This window comes from Tamandua tetradactyla, chromosome 1 (assembly GCF_023851605.1).
Source record: "Tamandua tetradactyla isolate mTamTet1 chromosome 1, mTamTet1.pri, whole genome shotgun sequence".
NCBI lineage: Eukaryota > Metazoa > Chordata > Mammalia > Pilosa > Myrmecophagidae > Tamandua > Tamandua tetradactyla.
The window spans coordinates 78,247,347-78,267,689 of NC_135327.1; the positions used below are offsets into that span (position 1 = coordinate 78,247,347).

Here is a 20,343-nt window from a genome sequence, read left to right on the forward strand (position 1 = left end):
TGCCATCTCTCCATGCCCATCAGACTGCCTGCACCCTGTACACTGTTAATATGGATACTATGCAGAGGCTGGTTTGTTGTATGCTCTTTGTGTGTGTTCATGTGTGAGAATGAAGGAGTGGGGCGAGGAGTGGAACAGGGAAGAAGAAAGGAGGCAGTAAGTTCAGTTTTGGTTGAGTTCTAGGAGTATATGAATCCTCAAAAAAGTGGGGCTCAACATTCTCAATGAAAAAAGAACATGTGGGGTTTAAAATATGGGCTTTGCAATCACACAGAAGTACGTTCAAATCAAGTTATTTTACTTCATAGGTGCGTGATCTCAGGCAAGTTACTTAACCTCTCTGTGGCTGTTTCCTTACCTGTAAAGCAGGGTTGATAATGGTAGGCATATTGAATAGCTTGGGAGGTCTGAATGACGCAGTGCCTCCCCCATAAGTGGCTGGTATGATGACAATGTAACCACTAACTGGCACTAAACAAAATAAAGCCCCTTTTCAGGCTAATCCTCCAGATGCTAGGTGTCGGACTTTGTGTAATCTTCCCCACCTCTGCTCTTGTGGTTCCCCAGGTTGACCAGCTGCACAGCCAGCCAGTCATCTTCAGTTCCCAAACCCATTCAAACTGGAGGTTTTGGGGATTGACCCTGAGCACAGTTCTCTGGAATGACCCTTATCTCCCCCTGGTCTGGGGGAACATGTGTCCCGTGGCCTTATCTGTCTCACTGGCTTCCCACGGATTACAAAGCACAGAGCAAGGGTGAGTCACCTGGACACGAAGCCAACCAGGTTGAGGAATGCCGAGGAGGCATGTGGGTTCCGCAGGTCTCTCATCCGCACAGAGCCGGCTCTGCCAACCCCAACCACCACCACACCAAATTTCCTCTTGGGCTGAAACACAAGGAACCAAGGAAGTGGGGGAAAGGTTAATATAGAACAGGCTTCTAGCAGAGAACAGCAAAACAAAGACACACTTGCAGTACCAGTCAGGAGTCCTGACAACCAAGGATGGAACTGACCCGGAACATTTAAGGAGTCACAGTACTCAAGGGTGGGAGACACTTCTCAAAACAAGGGCTCAGAGGAGTCAGTTCCATTCAAAACATATTTCTGAGTGTGCTTTATTTTTAGAATAGACTTTGTTTTTTATAGCAGTTGTAGGTTCATGGAAAAATTATGCAGAAAGTATGGAGTTTCCCCCACCACACAGTTTTCCCTATTATTAACATTCTGCTTTAGAATGCTATCTTTGTTATAATCGATGAACCACTATTATTAGAATTATATTATTAACTAAAGTCTATAATTCACATTAAGTTTCACATTTTGGTTATATGGTTCTATCATTAAAACAAAAATGTTATTGTGGGAACATATACACCACACGTTTCCCATTTTGAGCATCTTCAAGTATACAGTCAGTGGTGTTAATTACACTCACGATGTTGTTACCACCAACATCATCCATTACCAAAACTTTTCCGTCATTCCAAAGAAGCTCTGTACACATTAAGTTTTAATTCCCCATTCTCTACCCCTGCCACTAGTATTCCATAGTCTATTTTCTGTCTCGATTAATTTGAATATTTTAGATATTTCCTATAAGTGAGATCATAAAATATGTCCTTTTGTATCTGGCATGTATCCGGAAGCTTTCCCTCTACTCTCAGGAACAAGACAAGGATGCCCACTGTCACCACTGTTATTTAACATTGTGCTGAAAGTTCTAACCAGAACAATCAGACAAGAAAAAGAAATAAAAGGCATCCAAATTGGAAAGGAAGAAGTAAAACTGTTTGCAGATGACACAGTGCTATATATCGAAAATCCTGAAAAATCTACAGCAAAGTGACTAGAGCTAATAAATGAGTACAGCAAAGTGGCAGGGGTAGGGAATAATCAACACTCAAAAATAAGTAGTGTTTCTATATATTAGTAATGAGCAATGTGAGGAGGAAATCAAGAAAAAATTCGATTTACAATAGCAACCTAAGGAATAAAATATTTAGGAATATATTTAACCAAGGACACAAAAGACCCATATACAGAAAACTATAGGAAATTGCTAAAAGAAACAACAGAAGATCTAAACAAAGATCTCATTCAACAAGATGTCCTCCTTCATGGTTCTTCCATGCTGTCACATGTACCAGAACCTCATTCCTGTTTATGGCTGACTAATATTCCATGGTGTATATACACAACATTTCATTTATCATTAATCTGCTGATGGACACTAGGGTTGCTTCCACCTTTTGGGCCTTGTGAATAATGGCTGCTGCAAACACTGGTGCACAAAATATCTGTCTGAATCCCTGCTTTTGATTCTTTTGGTTGTATGCCTAGGAATGATGGGATTGCTGGGTCATAGGATATTCTACTTAAGTATTCTACTAATTACATCCACAATGTTGTGCTACCATCATCACCATTCATTACTAAAACTTTTCCATCACCTCAATCTAAGTGTGCTTTGACCAACGTCTCTGAGTTGAAACTATCCAGAGCAACCATGGAAAAGGTTTCCTGCATTTGGCTCTTGTCCTGCAACCTCTGCAATAAGAGTTTTCCTTTTTCAGCCCAACCCCAACCCACTATCTGGCTCTTCTGTCCCTGCAAAATCCATCCTGTGAATCTGATACAGCTGGAGTCCCAGAGAGGTTACAGATGCTTAGTGATGAGCTGGCAGACCAGGGTAAATGGGCTCCATGTGGTTTAACCCCTCACTGTGCTTTCTGAGTTTCAAGCACCCCCACTATACTGTGGTACCTTAACATTAATTATTATGTAAGTACACTGCTGGAGTCTGTATGTGAATAATCTCACAGTGAAAAAAATGAAGCTGATATTCTAAACTGCTAAAATTATCCAATTACATCCTTAAACCAGTTCTTTTCTTGGGTGTCTGAGTATACAAATGTCAATGTCACCCCAAACTCACTCCTGACTTTTGCCTTTGTACTCAGTTGTCACCTGTTCCACCTGCCTGGAATGCACTTCTCCCTACTGTCTATCAGGTGGACACCTACGAATGAATAATAATCTAATATTCTTACAATTTAGTCCATGAACAGGTAAGTTTCTCTATTTATTTCTTGGATTTTTTTCATAAGTGTTTTATGTTTTCACTGTTTGCATCTAAGTTCATGTTGTTTTCTTTTCTTGCAACATGGAATGATTTCCACTATATCTCATTTTATAAAAGTACGGCTGGTATCAAACACTTTATATTACTATTAATTCCCCTGAAGAGCTGCCTTTTCTTTAAAGTACTAATTCCAATTGATGCCCTTAAAATAGAAGGTTTCTGTTACTCAGTAAAGTTAAGATTATTGAGAAGTTTCTTGCTTTAAGGCTGGAAAAGTGCGTTTTAGGCGGATAACATTCTTTATCAAAAACTATAAGGTCATTCTGTTTAAAACTTTCAGAATAATTCCCAGAAAACAGATATATTTGCTCAACTTATACACTGAAGGACTTGATTTAACACACTTTCCTAAAATCAAAACCTCCTTTGCAGCTGGCACTGGGGCCTAATTGGCAGCCTGGGGAGGTCACTATGGTGTAAATGAAATAAAGGTGATAAAAGACCAAGCTAAAGCCATTTAATCTAGGCCTTTGAATTGACTGGCATCTTTCCCTGTATCTCCTCCATGCTCATTGTTAAGCTCATTATCCATAAACGCTTCGTTCAAGTTCTAGATTGTTTACAGTTCTCCCGTCACTGTTAACTCTGGTGTTACTACTGGGAGTCTGTGCTGACCTCCTTCTTGCCTAAAAGGAAATCATTCAGCTTCAGGTAAACAAATTGCTGGCATGTCTCCCATTCCATGATCAACTGACTAAAAGAAGAATAAAAGGATACAATGCTAAGGAGAACTGCAACTTGTGAGAATGTGTAAATCCAGTCCAGCCAGTCTTGATTGAAGTCTTCTTTGTTTAAGCACTGGATCTCCCTGTGCGTTCATCTGAACATTCTCATTCATGGGTTAATTCTCTCAGGCCACTGGACTTGGAGCTGGTGGGTGGGGATTCTTCTTCAAGAACACATGCCAGATTTAGAGGACGTGAAGCAGTAGGTTCAGGTGGATTGCACACAATGTGGCCTGAGCTGAAATTACAGCTTGATACTGTGCATAATACTGATGGCCATGCCTCTGCTGCCACATTAGCGTCTGTAGTGGGTTGAAAGCAAGATATGTTGGAGATATAGATGGAATAGCTTGCCCAAGAAGCTGGCTGTCTACATTTCCTTCCATTGCACACGGGAATTAAGACCTCTAGTCCTCTTGTACTTATGGAAGTATACATTGCTTCACTCTTTCTGAGGAATAACTGGCAACTAGAGACAAGGTTTCTTGACTGGATGATAGAATTGCTGATTCTGGGCCATTTGAACCAGAATTGCTGCTATATGCCAATGCTTCCTTCATGACCTTCTGTACTGGTGCTAGGTTTTGGAGAACTGGGAGGAAATGATGAATAGATATGGGATGGACCATATGACACTCATCTTGTTTTCTGAAAATGGGTTTCAGCTGAAAATGATCAGAAAGCAGTCTGCCCTAGAACACCAATCTCTTATTCTCTGCCAAATTTATTATTTCAGTTCCTTTTCCATTGGTCAAGAGTCTGGGCACAGCTTAGCTGGGTCCTCTGCTCTGTGTCTCGCAATGTGTTGACTGGGTTGCACTATCACCTGGGGTTTGGGTTCCTCTTCCCAGGTCCTGTTATATAGAATTTAGCTCCTTGTGGTTGTAGACTGAGGGCCTTAGCTCCTACAGCTTCCCTGTGGCCCTCTTCACAGGCAGTTCACATCATAGCAACTTGCTTCTTCAAGTCCAGCAGGGGAATTTCTCAGGGTGGAAAGGTTTTTAACTACCAAGATTTAGGTAAAGATTAATTTTTTTTTCTTTTCTTTTTTGCATGGACAGACGCCGGGAAGCGAACTTGGGTTTCTGGCATGGCAGGCAAGAACTCTAGCTGCTGAGCCACCGTAGACCAACTTTAATATACTTTTGTATTTGTTTCTGAAGGTGGACGTTGAGGTCACTGATGAGAAATCTTTCTTCTTTTCTAAGTATTATAAGCTTCCCTGTAAGGAATGCTTTAGCTGCATTCCATTCATTAAATAACAGTGAACACAGTTTAATCAAGTAGCATAGCTGTTTTAGAAATAGTATTAAGACAGCTGAATACAGCAAAATGAAGGATTACGCTATTAGGATAACCTCTGTGAATAAAATTCAGGTTACAGGAATTTGAATTTCATTGGAAATCTGGCACCAGACTGAACACTGGTCTAAGCCAATATTTTCTCTTAAAAGAAAAATTCTATAACAGAACTTCATTAGCTTGACCCTGATATTTTGGGTGCATTTAGGCCACCAATATCTCCTACAGAATTTCAGTTCATTAAAGCAAACTGGCATTGCAGCTAATAATTTGAAACCTAGGCAAGATGTGAATTTGCAAAAACTCATCTTTGATGTGATGATGCACATTTCCTCCAGGTTCAGCCCACAGTCTTGTCTCAACCGATTCTATCTAAAGGCAGCTGCAGACCATTCTTGTTTCTATCGTAAGATTGCTAGGTTTCAATTCCTTAAAACATCAAACTAACAAGATTTTATTCTGTCAAATGTCTGTATAAATTCAACGTGAAATTTTTTTTACATAAATTTGTAATTAGGATCTCATTAAAATCTGTAAGGCGGGTCACAAAGGATTAAGAGTCAAGAGAGGTGAATGACAGAAACTAGTGCTCCAGAGAACGAAATCAGTCCTATGGATTCTTGGTTTCCACAATGCACTTTTTATGAAAGGGATAAATGCAGTAAATTTTTACCTTGAAAATGATGATTACTAAGATATAGTCAGATCCTATATAGCATGTGAGCTTAGCTGACAGCGCAAGGGAGTCACAAGGAAGTTATCAACATGTACATGAATAAATCTAAAGCATTGGATGTGCAGAACCTGTCACCAGCACCCAGGGACCAATGGATTTATTGGGTATTTACCTATATTCAATTGAAGTAAAAAGTATTCTAAGTCTTACACCAAAATATAGGCTCTGATTAGAAGGGTGCTTTTAGTTTTTTTTTTTTAAAGAAGGCATTTTGGGAAAAAAAATCAAGTTGAGACATAGTAACACTTACTTTGGCAAGATAGCAGACAAAATCTAAAACGCACAATTCTACGTCCAAATGTAAAAAGTATTTGAGACCAAGCCATAATATCAAGAGAAAAGCCACAATGAACAAAAGATGCAACATGTCTAAACATCTTGAAATTATAATATAAATCATAAAGGTAAAAACTAAAAAATTATGCTTGGCTTTTGCTGGGGATTATATTAAATGCACCGTGCTGGTTTGAAACTGTTATGTACCCCCAGAAAAGCATGTTCTTCTAATCCAATCTTGTGGGGGCAGACCTATTGTAGGGTGGGATCTTTTGATTAGGTTGTTTCAATTGAGATGCTACGCCACCCATTCAAGGTGAGTCTTAATCTGCTTGTCCTTGAAGAGGGAGACATTTTGGAGAAACCTCAGATGGTTGGGAGCTGACAAAGACAGCAGAGAGATGAAACCAAGACACAGACATTTGGAGATGCTAAGCTAAGAGATGAAATCCAGTCTGCCCCAGAGAAGCTAAGTTAGGACCCACAGATACTTAGAGAGAAAGCCACTGGAATTAGAAGCTGAAACCAAAAGCCAGGAGTAAAGGACAGTAGACGCTGCCATGTGCCTTCACATGTGACAGAGGAACCTGGACGCGACTGGCCTTTCTTTGGTGACAGTATCCTCTTGTCTTAATTTGGACATTTTCATAGCCTTAGACTGTAAATCTGTAACAATAAATCCCCTTTGAAAAGTCCAATTTGTTTCTGGTATGTTGCATTCCTGCAGCTTTAGCAAACTGAAATAGGCACCTTTTCTTGCTTTCCCCAAACAAAATCATAGAGCTTGCTATTAAATCATATCCTAAAGTTTCAGAGTTTTCTCTCAGTACAAAGCAATAGCTATATACATATAAAATGCTTATTTGTTAATATAATAATTTCCCTGGCTCTTCCAACATGCAATGCACATGAACTTTCCAGACTACAGTTTGGGGCAAGTGTACACAAACTGAAAACAAAAGTGTACACAAACTGAAAACAAAATAAAAACACAAAACAAAACAAAACAAAATAAAACAAAATGCATTTAAATGTCAAAACCTGGTCTTAAAATTAACAGGACAACCAAGTCATTTTTACTTCTCAGTAAGATAAAGGTGTCGCACTTTCATTTGATTGTCGGTCCACCTCAGTATGGGAAGAGTGTTCATTATCACATACCAATTTAAGGAACAGAGAGAAAACTTTAAATGAGCTACATTTCCATAATTAACTACATATAAGTTTAGGCTTTCATTCTGCTGAAACATTTTCATAATTTCAGCATCTAACAATATCATATCTAACTGGTTCTAAGAATCCTATCAGGTTAAATGATGGTGCAACAGATTTAATTATTTCAGCTTAAGTCATTCAGAGCCAAAAATCCGAAGGATGACCAAAAACAAATCTTTGTTATAACTGTATAAACATGCTTCATATGTGTCCACCACGAGATTTTCAAAAAGGAACATGCTGAGAATAAGCAAACGACATTTACCCACTGAAGTGTATGGACTCCCTAGATGTCTTATTGGGCTTAAACAAAGACTACCCACAGTAAAATATTTTTAGTGTAAAGGGTAGCATGACGTTAAACCACTTTAGCTTTTGCACATGTTGCACTTATGGTTGATGATGCAGAAAAATTAGCAGTATTACACTGTTGAGCTAGGTTGCATCCATCACTTTAAATATCAACATCAGTGCCATTATCCTTGTTGTCAGACTCCACGGTTTCAACTTTAGGTACACTGCCAGTCTTCAAATATACCACCTCGATGTTCTCATCTTTATCTTTCTCTTCACCACTAAAAGATTCCTCCTCTGCTTCCTTCAACCATTTTATAAAAGGTCCTGCATTGGCACAAATCTCTTTAGCAAGTTCCTTTGAGATACATTTCTTAGAGGCCTCGTCTGACCAGCTGATGATGACAACTTCTTCCAAAAGATCTGTGTCATACATCTCCTTCAATTATGTGGAATCTTGGAGCTAAGCTGAGCTTAGCTCTACTACACAGTACTACTGCACAGCTACTACACACTCTGAGCCAAGAAGAGGGTACCAGTAGACCTTTTTGATAAGACAAAAATCAAAGGAAATGGCACCTGTATGTATTTCTCAATTTGCTCCCTAATCTTCTCATTAAAAAGAACTTAAGTGAAAACAAGAGGGCCCACAACTTTTACATCTAGTTTTTCTGCTTCAGCAACAATTTGTCAGATAAGTCAATGATACTGTCTTCTTTCTCTTTACAAAATCAAACAGGATGTGGATCTGCTCTTCAACAGTCCTTTCCAAATCATCACTGAGTGTCAAAAGTTTTGCGTTGTCACTGTTTTCATTCATTCTGCACCTCTAAGCTTCCTTGGTTGTATTTTCCCCCAATTTTCCTCCTCCTTTTCTTCCACAGTGTGTAGAGGACTGATTTTATTTGGTGGTAGAGGTGGTGGTTTCTCACTGCTGGATACAGAGCCATTTTCCTTGTCTTTGCCTTTCCTATTTTTCTTTGCCTTTTCTTTCTTTCCTGTACCACTGTCACTATTCTCAGGAGGATTTTTGAGGATGAATATGTTGATTTATAATGTGTGTCAAGTATGCCTTGAAGGCCAAAAGCTTTCAAAGAATTTACCTATTGTTTGCTTCTGTGGATTGATCTGCAGATCTGTTTCAGGATTCTCACACTCAGGACATAGAACCATTTTTTTAAAAAAATGAATCCATCCAACACGTCTTGTTCATTCACCTCATGTCCAATGTCAGTCTTATCAAACTGGGTCTGTGCTCCCAGCTCACAACTAAAATATTTGGTGGGACACTTTGGAGGCTGATCAGGTGGCCTTGGCATGTCAGCCATGTTGACAGCAAATATCTTGATTCCACTTCCTTTGTCCTCAACCTTGGCAATCAGACCAGGCATCCTGTAGTGAAAGAACTGGTCGGACATGTTGCGGTTGATGACAGACATTTTGGTTTATTAGTGGCTTTATAAAGAAGATGAAGAGAGCTCTGATTGCAGCTTTCTGGTATTCTCTGTCTGGAGAAAAAGGGATGACATAAATAACTGCACGAGTTCTCAGTCTCTGACATGAAAAAATTTTCAGCATGAAACCATAAACGTTTTGCTTGTAGGCTCTGTTTCCTCAGTACAGGTAGCAGTGGCAGCACAACAGCTTGTTGTAATGCTACTCTCCCAGGAATGGGATGAGGTGACGTGAGTCATAAACCAGGTAGTGGTGAAGGAGACAGAAGAGAGGGAAGGAGCGGCCGGGCCAGGTGCCGAGCAGTGGGGAGGGGCTGTCTCAGCCTGGGGTCCACACCCTTCAGTGCCTCAAACCTGATGACTTCTGGAATGTCTTCATTCTGCCTCCATACAGTTTTGAAAGTTGTTCTTTCACTTTCATTCAGTTAACAACATTTTCTGATTTCTCTTTTATTTTTTTAGCCAATGGATTATTTGGATTCCAAATGTTTGGAGTATCATTCAGATGTTTTTCTATTAGTGATCTCTCATTTAATCCCATTGTGGACAGAAAACATCTCTGAATTACAACAAGCTGTTGTGCTGCCACTGCTACCTGTACTGGGTAAATAGAGCCTACAAGCAAAGCGTTTATGGTTTCATGCTGAAAATTTTTTCATGTCAGAGACTGAGAACTCTTGCAGTTATTTATGTCATCCCTTTTTCTCCAGACAGAGGATACCAAAAAGCTGCAATCAGAGCTCTCTTCCTCTTAAATCCCTTTAAATTCATTGAGTGTTGTTTACGACCCAGAATATGGTATATCTTGGTAAGCGTTCTATGCACACTTGAAAAGAATGTGTATCCTGCTGTTGTTTGGCAGAATGCTAAGTCATTAGGTCAAGTTGATTGTTCAAGTCTTCTACATCCTTAATGATTTTCTGCCAACTTGTTCTATCGATTACTCGGGGGTTTTGGAATTTCTGAATATAATCACAGATTTACGTATTTCTCCTTTAAGTTCAATCCATTTTTGACTCATGTATTTTGAAGTTTTGCTATTAGGTACACAAGCATTTAAAATGATCATGTTTTCTTGATTAATGCCTTACAAAATGACCTTTTTATTCCTGGGAATATTCTTTGTTCTGAAATTTACTTTGTCTGACATTAATTATTCACTTCCAGTCTCCATTGATTAGCACTGGAATGATATTTATTTTGTTCCATCCTTTCACTTTTAATCTGGTGTGTCTTTATATCTAAAGTAAGTTTCTTGCAGGCAATACATAGTCAGTCTTGCTTTATTCAGTCAAACCAAGTCTGTCTTTTAGTTGGAGTGTTCAGACAATTTACCTTGTGATCACTGATATGGTTGGGTTTTGATCCATCATCTTGCTATGTGTCTTCTATTTGCGCCATCTTTTCTTTTGGTCCTTTTTTCTTTCATTTGCATTAATAGAGTATTTCTTATGATTATGTTTTTCTTAAAGAAATGTAGTTTTATTTCTTTCTCTTTCATTACACTGATTTTTTATAATACAGGCACTCTGTTTATCTTTATACTCAGAAGCTCAGTGAATGCATGAAGAGGAAAAATGAATCAATGAATGACAATGTTCAAAATAATCCATCAAACTTTTTCCCATATACCACTCTATTATTAACACTTTGTATTTAGTGTAGAACATTTGTTGTAATTTGTGAAAGAATACTTTTATAATTTTATTATTAACTATACAGCCCAATGTTTACAATTGGGTTCACTATCTGTGTTATATAGCCTTATGCTGCTTTTTTTTAAATTGAGAAATCTTCACACACATACAGTCCACATATGGTACACAAGCAGTGGCTCACAATATTATCACATAGTTGTGTATTCATCACCATGCTCATTTTCTGAACATCTGAATCACTCCAGAAAAACAAAAAGAAAAAACTCATACATCCCATACCCATAACCCATTTGTGCCGGTTTGAAACGATCATGTACACTAGAAAAAGCCATATTTTAATCCTGATCAATATCATGGAGGCAGCTGTTTATCTTAATCCCTATCAGTACTGTAGGTTGGAGGCTTGATTAAATCATCTCCCTGGAGATGTGACTCACACAATTGTGGGTATTAACCTTTGATTGGAGGGAGATGTGACTTCCCCCATTCCAGGTGGGTCTTGATTAATTTACTGGAACCCTTTAAAAAAGGAAACATTTTGGAGAGAGTGATAAGAGCCAGGAGAACCCACACAGCCAGAGATCTTTGGAGATGAAAAAGAAAAATGCCCCCGGGGGAGCTTTATGAAATGAGAAGCCTTGAGAGAAAGCTAGCAGACACTGCCATGTTCACCGCGTGCCTTTCCAGTTGAGAGAGAAACCCTGAACTTCATTGGCCTTTCTTGAGTGAAGGTAACCGCTTATTGGTGCCTTAATTTGGACATTTGTATAGACTTGCTTTAATTTTGACAATCTCATGGCCTTAGAATTGTAAACTTGCAACTTATTAAATTCCCCTTTTTAAAGGCCACTCAGTTTCTGGTATATTGCATTCCAGCAGTTAACAAATTGGAACACCCTCTTTCTCACTGAGTATTATTTCAATCTACTCAATTTTTTACCCTTTATCCCCCCCATTATTACTTATTTTTTTGTCATTTTTTTAACTCATCTGTCCATATTCTGGATAAAAGGAGAATCAGATATAAGGTTTTCACAATCACATGGTCACACTGTAAAAGCTATATAGTTATACAATCATCTTCAAAATCAAAGCTACTGGAACACAGTTCAAGAGTTTCAGGTACTTCCCTGTAGTCACTCCAATACACCATAAACTAAAAAGGGACATCTACATAATGCAAATGGATAACTTCTAGCATAATCTCTCCACTCTTAGAAATCTCTCAGCCACTGAAACTTTGATTTCTCTCTTCCCCCTTCTGGTCAAGGTTTTCTCCCAGCTCATCTTGGAGACAAGTCCTACATTACCAGGGAGATTTACACCTCTGCGAGTTATGTCCCGTGTGTGTGTGTGTGTGGGGGGGGGAGGGCAATGAGTTCACATGCTGAGTTGGATTAAAGAGAGGCCACATATGAGCAACAAAAAAGGTTCTCTGGGGGGTTACTTTAGGCATAATTACAAGTAGGCTTAGCTTCTGCTTTGCAGGAATAAGTTTCATAGGGGTCAACCACAAGACTGAGGGTTCAGCCTATTGAACTGATTGTCCCCTTATGATTTTTTTTGTCATGGGCAGGCTCCAGGAATGAAACCCAGGTCTCTGGCATAACAGGCAAGAATTCTGCCACTGACCCACCATTGCACTGCCCTGACTACGTTTTATCTTACTTGTCATTAGTGCTACCTTTTTTTTTGGTGGGGGAGTGACCATTTTTTAAAAAAAAATTATTCTAGTAACATATATACAACTCAAAATTTTCCATTTTAATGGCTTTCAATTCTGTAGTACCAATTACACTTACAATATTGTTCCACCAGCACCAACATCCATTATCCCAATTTTTTTCATCAGCTAAAACAGAAATTGTGTATGCATTAAGCAATAATACCTCCTTCCCTCCTTTCTCCCGCTGGTAACCTTTTATCTAATATCTATCTATATGACATTTACTTCTTATAGGTATTTTGTATAATTGAGATTATACAATATTTGCCTTTTGGTACATGGCTATTTCACTCAATATGATGTCTTTAAGGTTCATCCATGTGATAGCAAATATCAGGAGTTCATTTCTTTTCATGGCTGAATAGTATTCCATTGTGTTGTTTATACTACATTTGTTTATCTATTCATTAGTTGATGGACACTGGGTTGCTTCCACCTCTTGGCAATTGTGACTTACACTACTATAAACATTGGTTTACAAATGTCTGCCTGAATTCCTGCTTTCATTTCTTTGGGGTATATAACAAGAAGTAGGATTTTCAGGTCATACAGCAATTCTATTTTCAATTTTCTGAGGAACCGCTAAACTGTACCTTTCAAAAAAAAGTGGTTATTTTTTTAAAAAGGCATCCTAAATACATGATTTACTTACCACAGTTTACCTTAAAATTATATTATTATATATCAACTATTAGAACCGTACAATAGTATACTTCCATTTCCTTTCTCCCAAACTTTGTGCTGTTATTATACTTTTACTTCTACATTTATTATAAAACCCACAAGGAACCAGTCAGGGTTCAGTCTGCATACAGAAATCATTCTACGTATTCTAAGCATGAAGAGTTGAACATGGGGAATCGTGAGCCATGGGGGTAAAGCCAGGAAGCAAGGAAGCATCACTGACATCTCTTTGCAGTACTGAAACAAGAGATTATCAAGGGCTTTTCTGGAAGCTAGGATGTCTGGAAAGTTTTTGCAGCCTCACTCAGCCTGCAGCTTGGGAGGGAGGGATTCACAGGGGCTTGGGAGCCAGCCTGCTGCTATTGGCACACCTGTCTTGCGTCACACATGTGACTGCAACTGTCCTCAGGATTAATGGTTTGTCTTTCCTCTGCCTTCCAAGTCTGCTGGGAATGTCGATAACTGGTCAGCTTCTTACAGAATTGCATCGATAACTGGCTTGCTTCTTGCAGAATAGGGGTTCTGGAAAATGTAGTTCCAGCCTTCTCTTCAGGAAGGTGTGGTCACAACGACCAACTGACAAAAGGTAATTGAGCCAAGTTAGTTTAAATTAGAAGTCTAGTTTTTCTGGTTTTGTCTTCTGACACTCTCACATACCAAACAGAAACAGGATAATCTCTAGAGAATTCTGTTTAGCCAAAATACATACCCCTGATAAAACATTTAAGTTTCCCTGGTAAACAAAGGAGACAATCTCCTTATTAGGTTTATGGCATTCCAGAGACTAATTAGTGAATCACTACAGTCCAGATAACAACCAGAAACATAAACTTCTATTAGCTTCAAAAGAGCCACAATGTTAAGAACTAGCCGTTACCGGCGAATAAACAAGACAGTTTTCTGCGTTTCATTACTTAATGATGTATAGGAACTTATGTGTGTATAAAGCCTTGGCTTGTACACTGTGTCAGAACTAGGAAGCTCTTTAGGGTTTTAAATGCTGTTCTCTTGAAAAACGGATACACAAGACCAGATATGAGTAAAAACACTGAATTTTCTCCCTTTTAGAGAAACTATTTGTTTTTTAAGAAAGTTATCTGGTAGACCATTTTAAATAAACCATATGGCATCTTTATGGCATGATCTGAAAGGAAACAGCAAATCAAAATGATGGCTAAGCTGCTGTAGAAGTAGTGGATAAAACTCTGGGGGCGGGGACTGATCTATGATGATAACTGTGGAACCGGAAACCACCCCTACTCCTAATCCCCCACCTACAGAAGAGAAAACAGAATTTAATCCGGAGGTTGCTAACTTAGGCACCATATTAGACACCCACGACAGAACAGATCGGTGCTTTGGTTATATAAAAATGCTAAAAACAAAACTTGGCAAACAGACCTTTAACTGATCTCTAAGTATGATTCTGTTGAAGACTTTTGGGTTCTGCACAACTATATCCAGTTGTCTAGTAACTTAATGCCGGGTTGTGACTACTCACTTTTTAAGGATGTTATTGAGCCTATGTGGGAAGATGAAAAAAAAATGAGGAGGACGATGGCTATTTACACTGAATAACAGCAGAGATGAAGTGACCTTGATTGCTTTTGGCTAGAGATACTGCTGTTCCTCTTTCAAGAATCTTCTCGTGACTATACTGATGATGTACCTCAAGCCATTGTTAACATTAGAACTAAAGGTGATAAGATAGCAATATGATGACCAAGCAATAGCAGTACTTGGTATATACCCAGAAGAGCTGAAAGCAATGACACAAACAGACATTTGCACACTGATGTTCATAGTAGTATTATTCACAATCGCTAAAAGATGTAAACAAACATACGCCCATCAACAGACGAGTGAATCAACAAAATCTCGTATATACATTTGAATCATTAAACTGGTATCTCCTTTAGTCTCCAGTATTTTAGAGCAGCTAGAAGTAAAAACCTAAAATTGTGAAATTGTAACCCATGTCAAAGTCTGAAGTATGTTCTACAACTAATTCTATAACACAAAGTGGTGCGGTGCTTTGGAATTTATAGCTTTTCTGTATACATGTTATTTTTCACCAAAAAAAAAAGTCAATTGTGATTATAAAAAGTATTTAAACCCTCTAGCCTCCTATATTCTGGAGAAGCTAGAAGGAAAAATACGAGAGGATCATATGGTAGCCCATGACAAACTCTGGGATCTGTCCTGTAACCACTTGCTGAAGAGTGCTTTCAAAACTATTGCTTTTTTATTTCTTTGCTCTGTATATATGTTATACTATACAATAAAAAAAGTTAAAAAAAAAAAAAAGATAGCAGTATGGACTACCGAATGTGAAAACAGAGAAGCTCTTACACACATAGGGACAGTATACAAGGAAAGGTTAGGACTTCCACTGAAGATAGTGATTGGTTATCAGTCCCATGCAGATACAGCTAGTAGGAGTGGCTCCACCACCAAAAAAAAGTTTGTTGTTAAAGATGACACCTTCTGAGTATTCTCATAGGAGACAGTGTTAAGCAACTGGGATTTGGGAGCTGAAGCAAAGCCTCTTCGAAAGCAGAGTGGACTGCATTTAAATTTTATTTCCATCTAAATGTTGCTAGGATATAAGAGACATCTCATTTGCCCTGTCTTGTACTTCTTTGTTCATTAAAAAAAAAATTTTTGGCTAGCATACCCACTATCCTAATCAAAGAATTACAGTGTACATTGTCCCCAGAATTCATAAATGCGCTCCTGGCCCACTGTATAATAACTTAGTAGAATTACCATTACAAACACTTGGAACCATCCACAACATTCAAAACAGAACTTGCATTATTTTACAGGAAAAAAAATTTTATGTTTCATTGTATGCAGCAGCATAGTCTAAAAGAATATGATGCATATAGTTTTCTAGCTATTTTCTTTGTTTCCTTTTATTTAGTATGGCCTTTGCAATACTCTAGCTGATAGCTACTAGTTTTTTTTCAATTTTCAAACATTGTTAATTTACTTATTTATTTTTAAATACAGTTTTATTGAGATACACTCACTCACCAAACAAACCATCTGAAGTATATAATCACTGGCTCACATAGTTGTGCAGATATCCCCACGATACATTTGGAACATTTTCATTACTCCAGAAAGGAAACAGAAATAACAAATAAAACCCAAATCCTCCTGTTCTAGTTTGCTAGCTGCCAGAATGCAACACACCAGAGACGGATTGGCTTTTAATAAAAGGGGATTCATTTTGTTAGTTCTTCAGAGGAAAGGCAGCAAACTTTCCACTGAGGTTCTTTCTTATGTGGAAGGCACAGGATGGTCTCTGCTGGTCTTCTCTCCAGGTCCCTGGGTTCCAACAACTTTCCCTGGGGTGATTTCTTTCTACATCTCCAAAGGCCTGGGCTGAGCTGAGATGAGGTATGCTGAGTTGCTTAGGCTATGCTACATTGTGCTCTCTCATTTAAGCACCAGCCGATTAAGTCAAACGTCACTCATTGCAGCAGACACGCCTCCTACTGACTGCAGATGTAATTGGCAACAGATAGGTTCATGTACCGTTGGCTTATGTCTGCAGCAACAAGACTAGGCATGCTCACCTGGCCAAGTTGACAACTGAATCTAACTAACACACCTTCCATACCCCTTATCCCTATTAGTATTGGTGTGGTACATTTGCTAACTGTTAATGAAAGAATATAAAATATTATTATTAACCATACGCCATAGTTTGCAACAGGTACATTTTCCCCATGTACCCACCTGTCTATTTTTTTTTAACAGGTGGGTACATGTTCCCCCTATTATTTATTTATTTTTAATCCATATATTTTACTCATCTGTCCATAGCATAGATAAAAGGAGCATGAGACACAAGGTTTTCACAATCACACAGGCACATTATTAAAGCTATATCATTATAGAGTTATCTTAAAGAAACATGGCTACTGAAACACAGCTCTATAGTTTCAGGCAGTTCCCTCTAGCCTCTCTAATATACCTCAAACTTTAAAGGGGATATCTGTATAATGCATAAGAATAACCTCCAGGATAACCTCTCAACTCTGAAATCTCTCAGCCACTGACACTTTACTTTGTCTCATTTCTCTCTTCCCCCTTTTGGTCTAGAAGCTTTTCTCAATCCCTTGATCCTGAGTTCCAGCTCATTCTAGGATTTCTGTCCCACATTGCCAGGAAGGTCCACACCCCTGGGAGTCAGGTCCCACATAGAAAAGGGGAAGGCTGTGACTTTGCTTGCTGTGTCGGCCAAGAGAGAGAGGCCACATCTGATGCTGTATTTTAACACTTTGTATTACTAGGTTATTTTGCTTTGCTGAAAAATGGCTCAAGTAGAGAAGCAGTCCCATTCATATTAGGATGTTGTGCTAAACTGCAAATAAAATGTGCACAGCAAATTGTCTTTCAGATAAAAAACCAAACCAAACCAAACCAAACAACTTCAGGGGTGAGAAACTGCAGAAAGGGGTTAGAAGGAGCACAGGAAGGGAAAACTGCATACTACCTGTGGCGGGGGGTGGGGGGGTGTTGAAATCTGCAGACAGGAAGACAGCAAAAAATGGTGGGATGGGCAATTGGTGTCTAGAAACCAGGATGTCTAAAATTCCATTTCCAGTTGTCTGCTGCACTTCACTGTCTTGAACTTCTGGTAAAATACCAAAATATACAGAACTTTTAAAGGCGGTATTTTGAGGGATGAAGGAACAGGAGCAGTTCTGAGCAGAGTGGGCCATATATAAGGGACAACAAGGTGACTCCCAAAGTAATTCAACCAGTGTTTACAGCAGCATTATTCACAATTGCCAAAAGATGGAAACAACCCCAGTGTCCTTCGAGAGATGACTGGATAAACAAAATGTGGCTTAGCCAGCACACAACGGAGCATAAAAAGGAATGAAGTTCTGATACATGCTACACTATGGCTAAACCTTGAAAACATGCTGAGTAAAATAAGCCAGACACAAAAAGATAAATAGTATATGATACCATTTATGTGAAATATCTAAGAATAAGCAAATACATAAAGGTTACCAGGGGCTGGGAGTGGGGGTAGGGAACAGAATGAGGAGTTATTGCTTAATGGGTATGGAGTTTCTGTTTGGGGTCATGAAAGAATCTTGGTAAAAGAATGCATTTAAGCAACTAAACTATTTATTAAAAATGGTTAAAATGGCAAAATCTTATGATATGTTACCACAATAAAACATTTAAAAAACCTGTTTCTAGGTAGAGTTCAATAAATGAGTATGATAGCTGAATCATTATATTGATATTTCTCTTAGTCTATAGTATCTTAGAGAAGCTAGAAGTAAAAAACCTAAAATTGTGGAATTATAACCCATAGCAAATTCTGAAATCTGTTCTACAACTAAGTGTTGTGATGTGGTTTGAAATTTATTGCTTTTTTGTATATACGTTATTTTTCACAAAAAAGAAAAAACAGATTGTGATGATAAATGCACAGCTATATGATGATATTATGAACCACTGACTGTACATTTTGGATGATTACATGGTATGTGAATATGTAAATATATGTCAATAAAAAAGAATCAATTAGGCAGTACAACGGTGGCTCAGTGGCAGAATTCTTGCCTGCCATGCTGGAGACCCGGGTTCGATTCCCAGTGCCTGTCCACGCCAAAGGAAAGAAACAATTAAAAACAAACAAAGAAAAAAGCTTCTTGAATACCACTGAAATGTATTTTTGTATGTGGTTAAGAGGCGAAATTTTAGGTTGTATATCTGTCAATAGAATAAAAATTTTAAAAATCCATAGCACTGTATAACACAACAATGAACCCTAGCATAAACCGTATTAACAGCACAATTATAATAATATCCCTTCATCAGTCATAACAAGGGTACAACACTAATGCAAAGTATTAATAAAGGAGGGGTATAGGGGAACACTGTATTTTCTGCATGACTTTTTCATAAACCTGTAACTTCTCTAATAAAAAAAATCTTCAAAGCTGCTTCTAGAATTTCTGACGGCTTAATATTGAATAAATTCGTGAAAATTAAAAAAACAAAACAAATTTAGTACCAAATCATAGTCACAGAGTGAGCTGCTTCTTTTCTCCCAGTTCGTACTCAGAGAAGCTGATTTTTGGAGCTCTAGACCCCAAAATGTAGTTGACAGGAAGTTAGGACTTGCTATCCCAACTCAGAAAAACAAACTATTTGGGGATGAAGACGGAGGGCAAAAGGAAGCACATCATCACTGAAGAAAACTCTGAGGAGTGAGGCAGGAGGACGGTACTAGACTGCCAGTCCGGGAGGTGGGGAGAGAGATTCACAATACAGTCAGGAACAAAAAGATTGTGCTTTTCCTCCATCCCTTTGCAAGGACCCAGAAGCTCGACCACATGTTGGCTGGTGAGAGTATGTGAAAACAGGTATGCTCACACAGTGCTGGAGACAGACAAAATTGGCACAACTTTTCTGGAGAGCAATTTGGAAACATCTATTACCACTTAACATGCAAATACAGTTTGCCCCACTAAATTCATTTCTAAGGCTATATTCTACAGAATCATGCAAGGGGAAATGACTTAGGTTTATTGCCATCTAGCTTTAAAAGGAAAAGATTGGAAACAATCTAAATGTCCGTAAATATAAATGATAGTCTGTTATAGGTTGAATTGTGGCCCCCAAAAGATATATTGAAGCCCTAATTCACAACATCTCAGAATGTGACTTGATTTGGAAACAGGGTCCCGGCAGCAGGAATTAGTTAACTTAAGATGAGTCATGCTGGAATAGGGTGGACCTGTACTTCACTATAGCTCTGGTTCTTCTAAGGAGAGGAGAAGAGAGAGACATAGAGAAGATGGCCATGTGACGATTGAGGCAGAGATTGTTATGACACCAGTCCAGGAAAGCCAAGGGTTGTCAGTAACTGCCAAAAGGCAGGAAAGGGGCACGGAGGAGATTCTTTTCTTACAGCTTCAGAGAGAGCCTGGACGTGCTGACACTTTGATTTAAAAGGTATAGCCCCCAGAATTACAAGACTATAAATTTCTGTTATTTTAATTTTGTAGCATTTTGTTATGGAAACCCTAAGAAACAAATACATGGTCTATGCATAAAGTGGAATATTAAACAGTTATAAAAAGAAC

At 38.5% G+C, this 20,343-nt stretch overlaps 1 protein-coding gene and 3 pseudogenes across 1 annotated transcript in view; 1 reads left to right on the plus strand and 3 right to left on the minus strand.

The window, feature by feature from the left end:
* BLVRA (biliverdin reductase A) overlaps positions 1–20,343 on the minus strand; it is a 61,786-nt gene that overhangs the window by 17,320 nt on the left and 24,123 nt on the right. Inside the window, exon 3 of the mRNA XM_077119356.1 lies at positions 765–886. Within this exon, the coding sequence (XP_076975471.1) occupies positions 765–886 (122 nt within the window). The remainder of the gene's footprint in view (positions 1–764; positions 887–20,343) is intronic.
* LOC143678488 (homocysteine-responsive endoplasmic reticulum-resident ubiquitin-like domain member 2 protein pseudogene) lies at positions 3,553–4,254 on the minus strand (annotated as a pseudogene).
* Positions 6,350–9,136, minus strand: LOC143684960 (eukaryotic translation initiation factor 5-like; annotated as a pseudogene).
* LOC143678505 (eukaryotic translation initiation factor 4E pseudogene) lies at positions 14,442–14,932 on the plus strand (annotated as a pseudogene).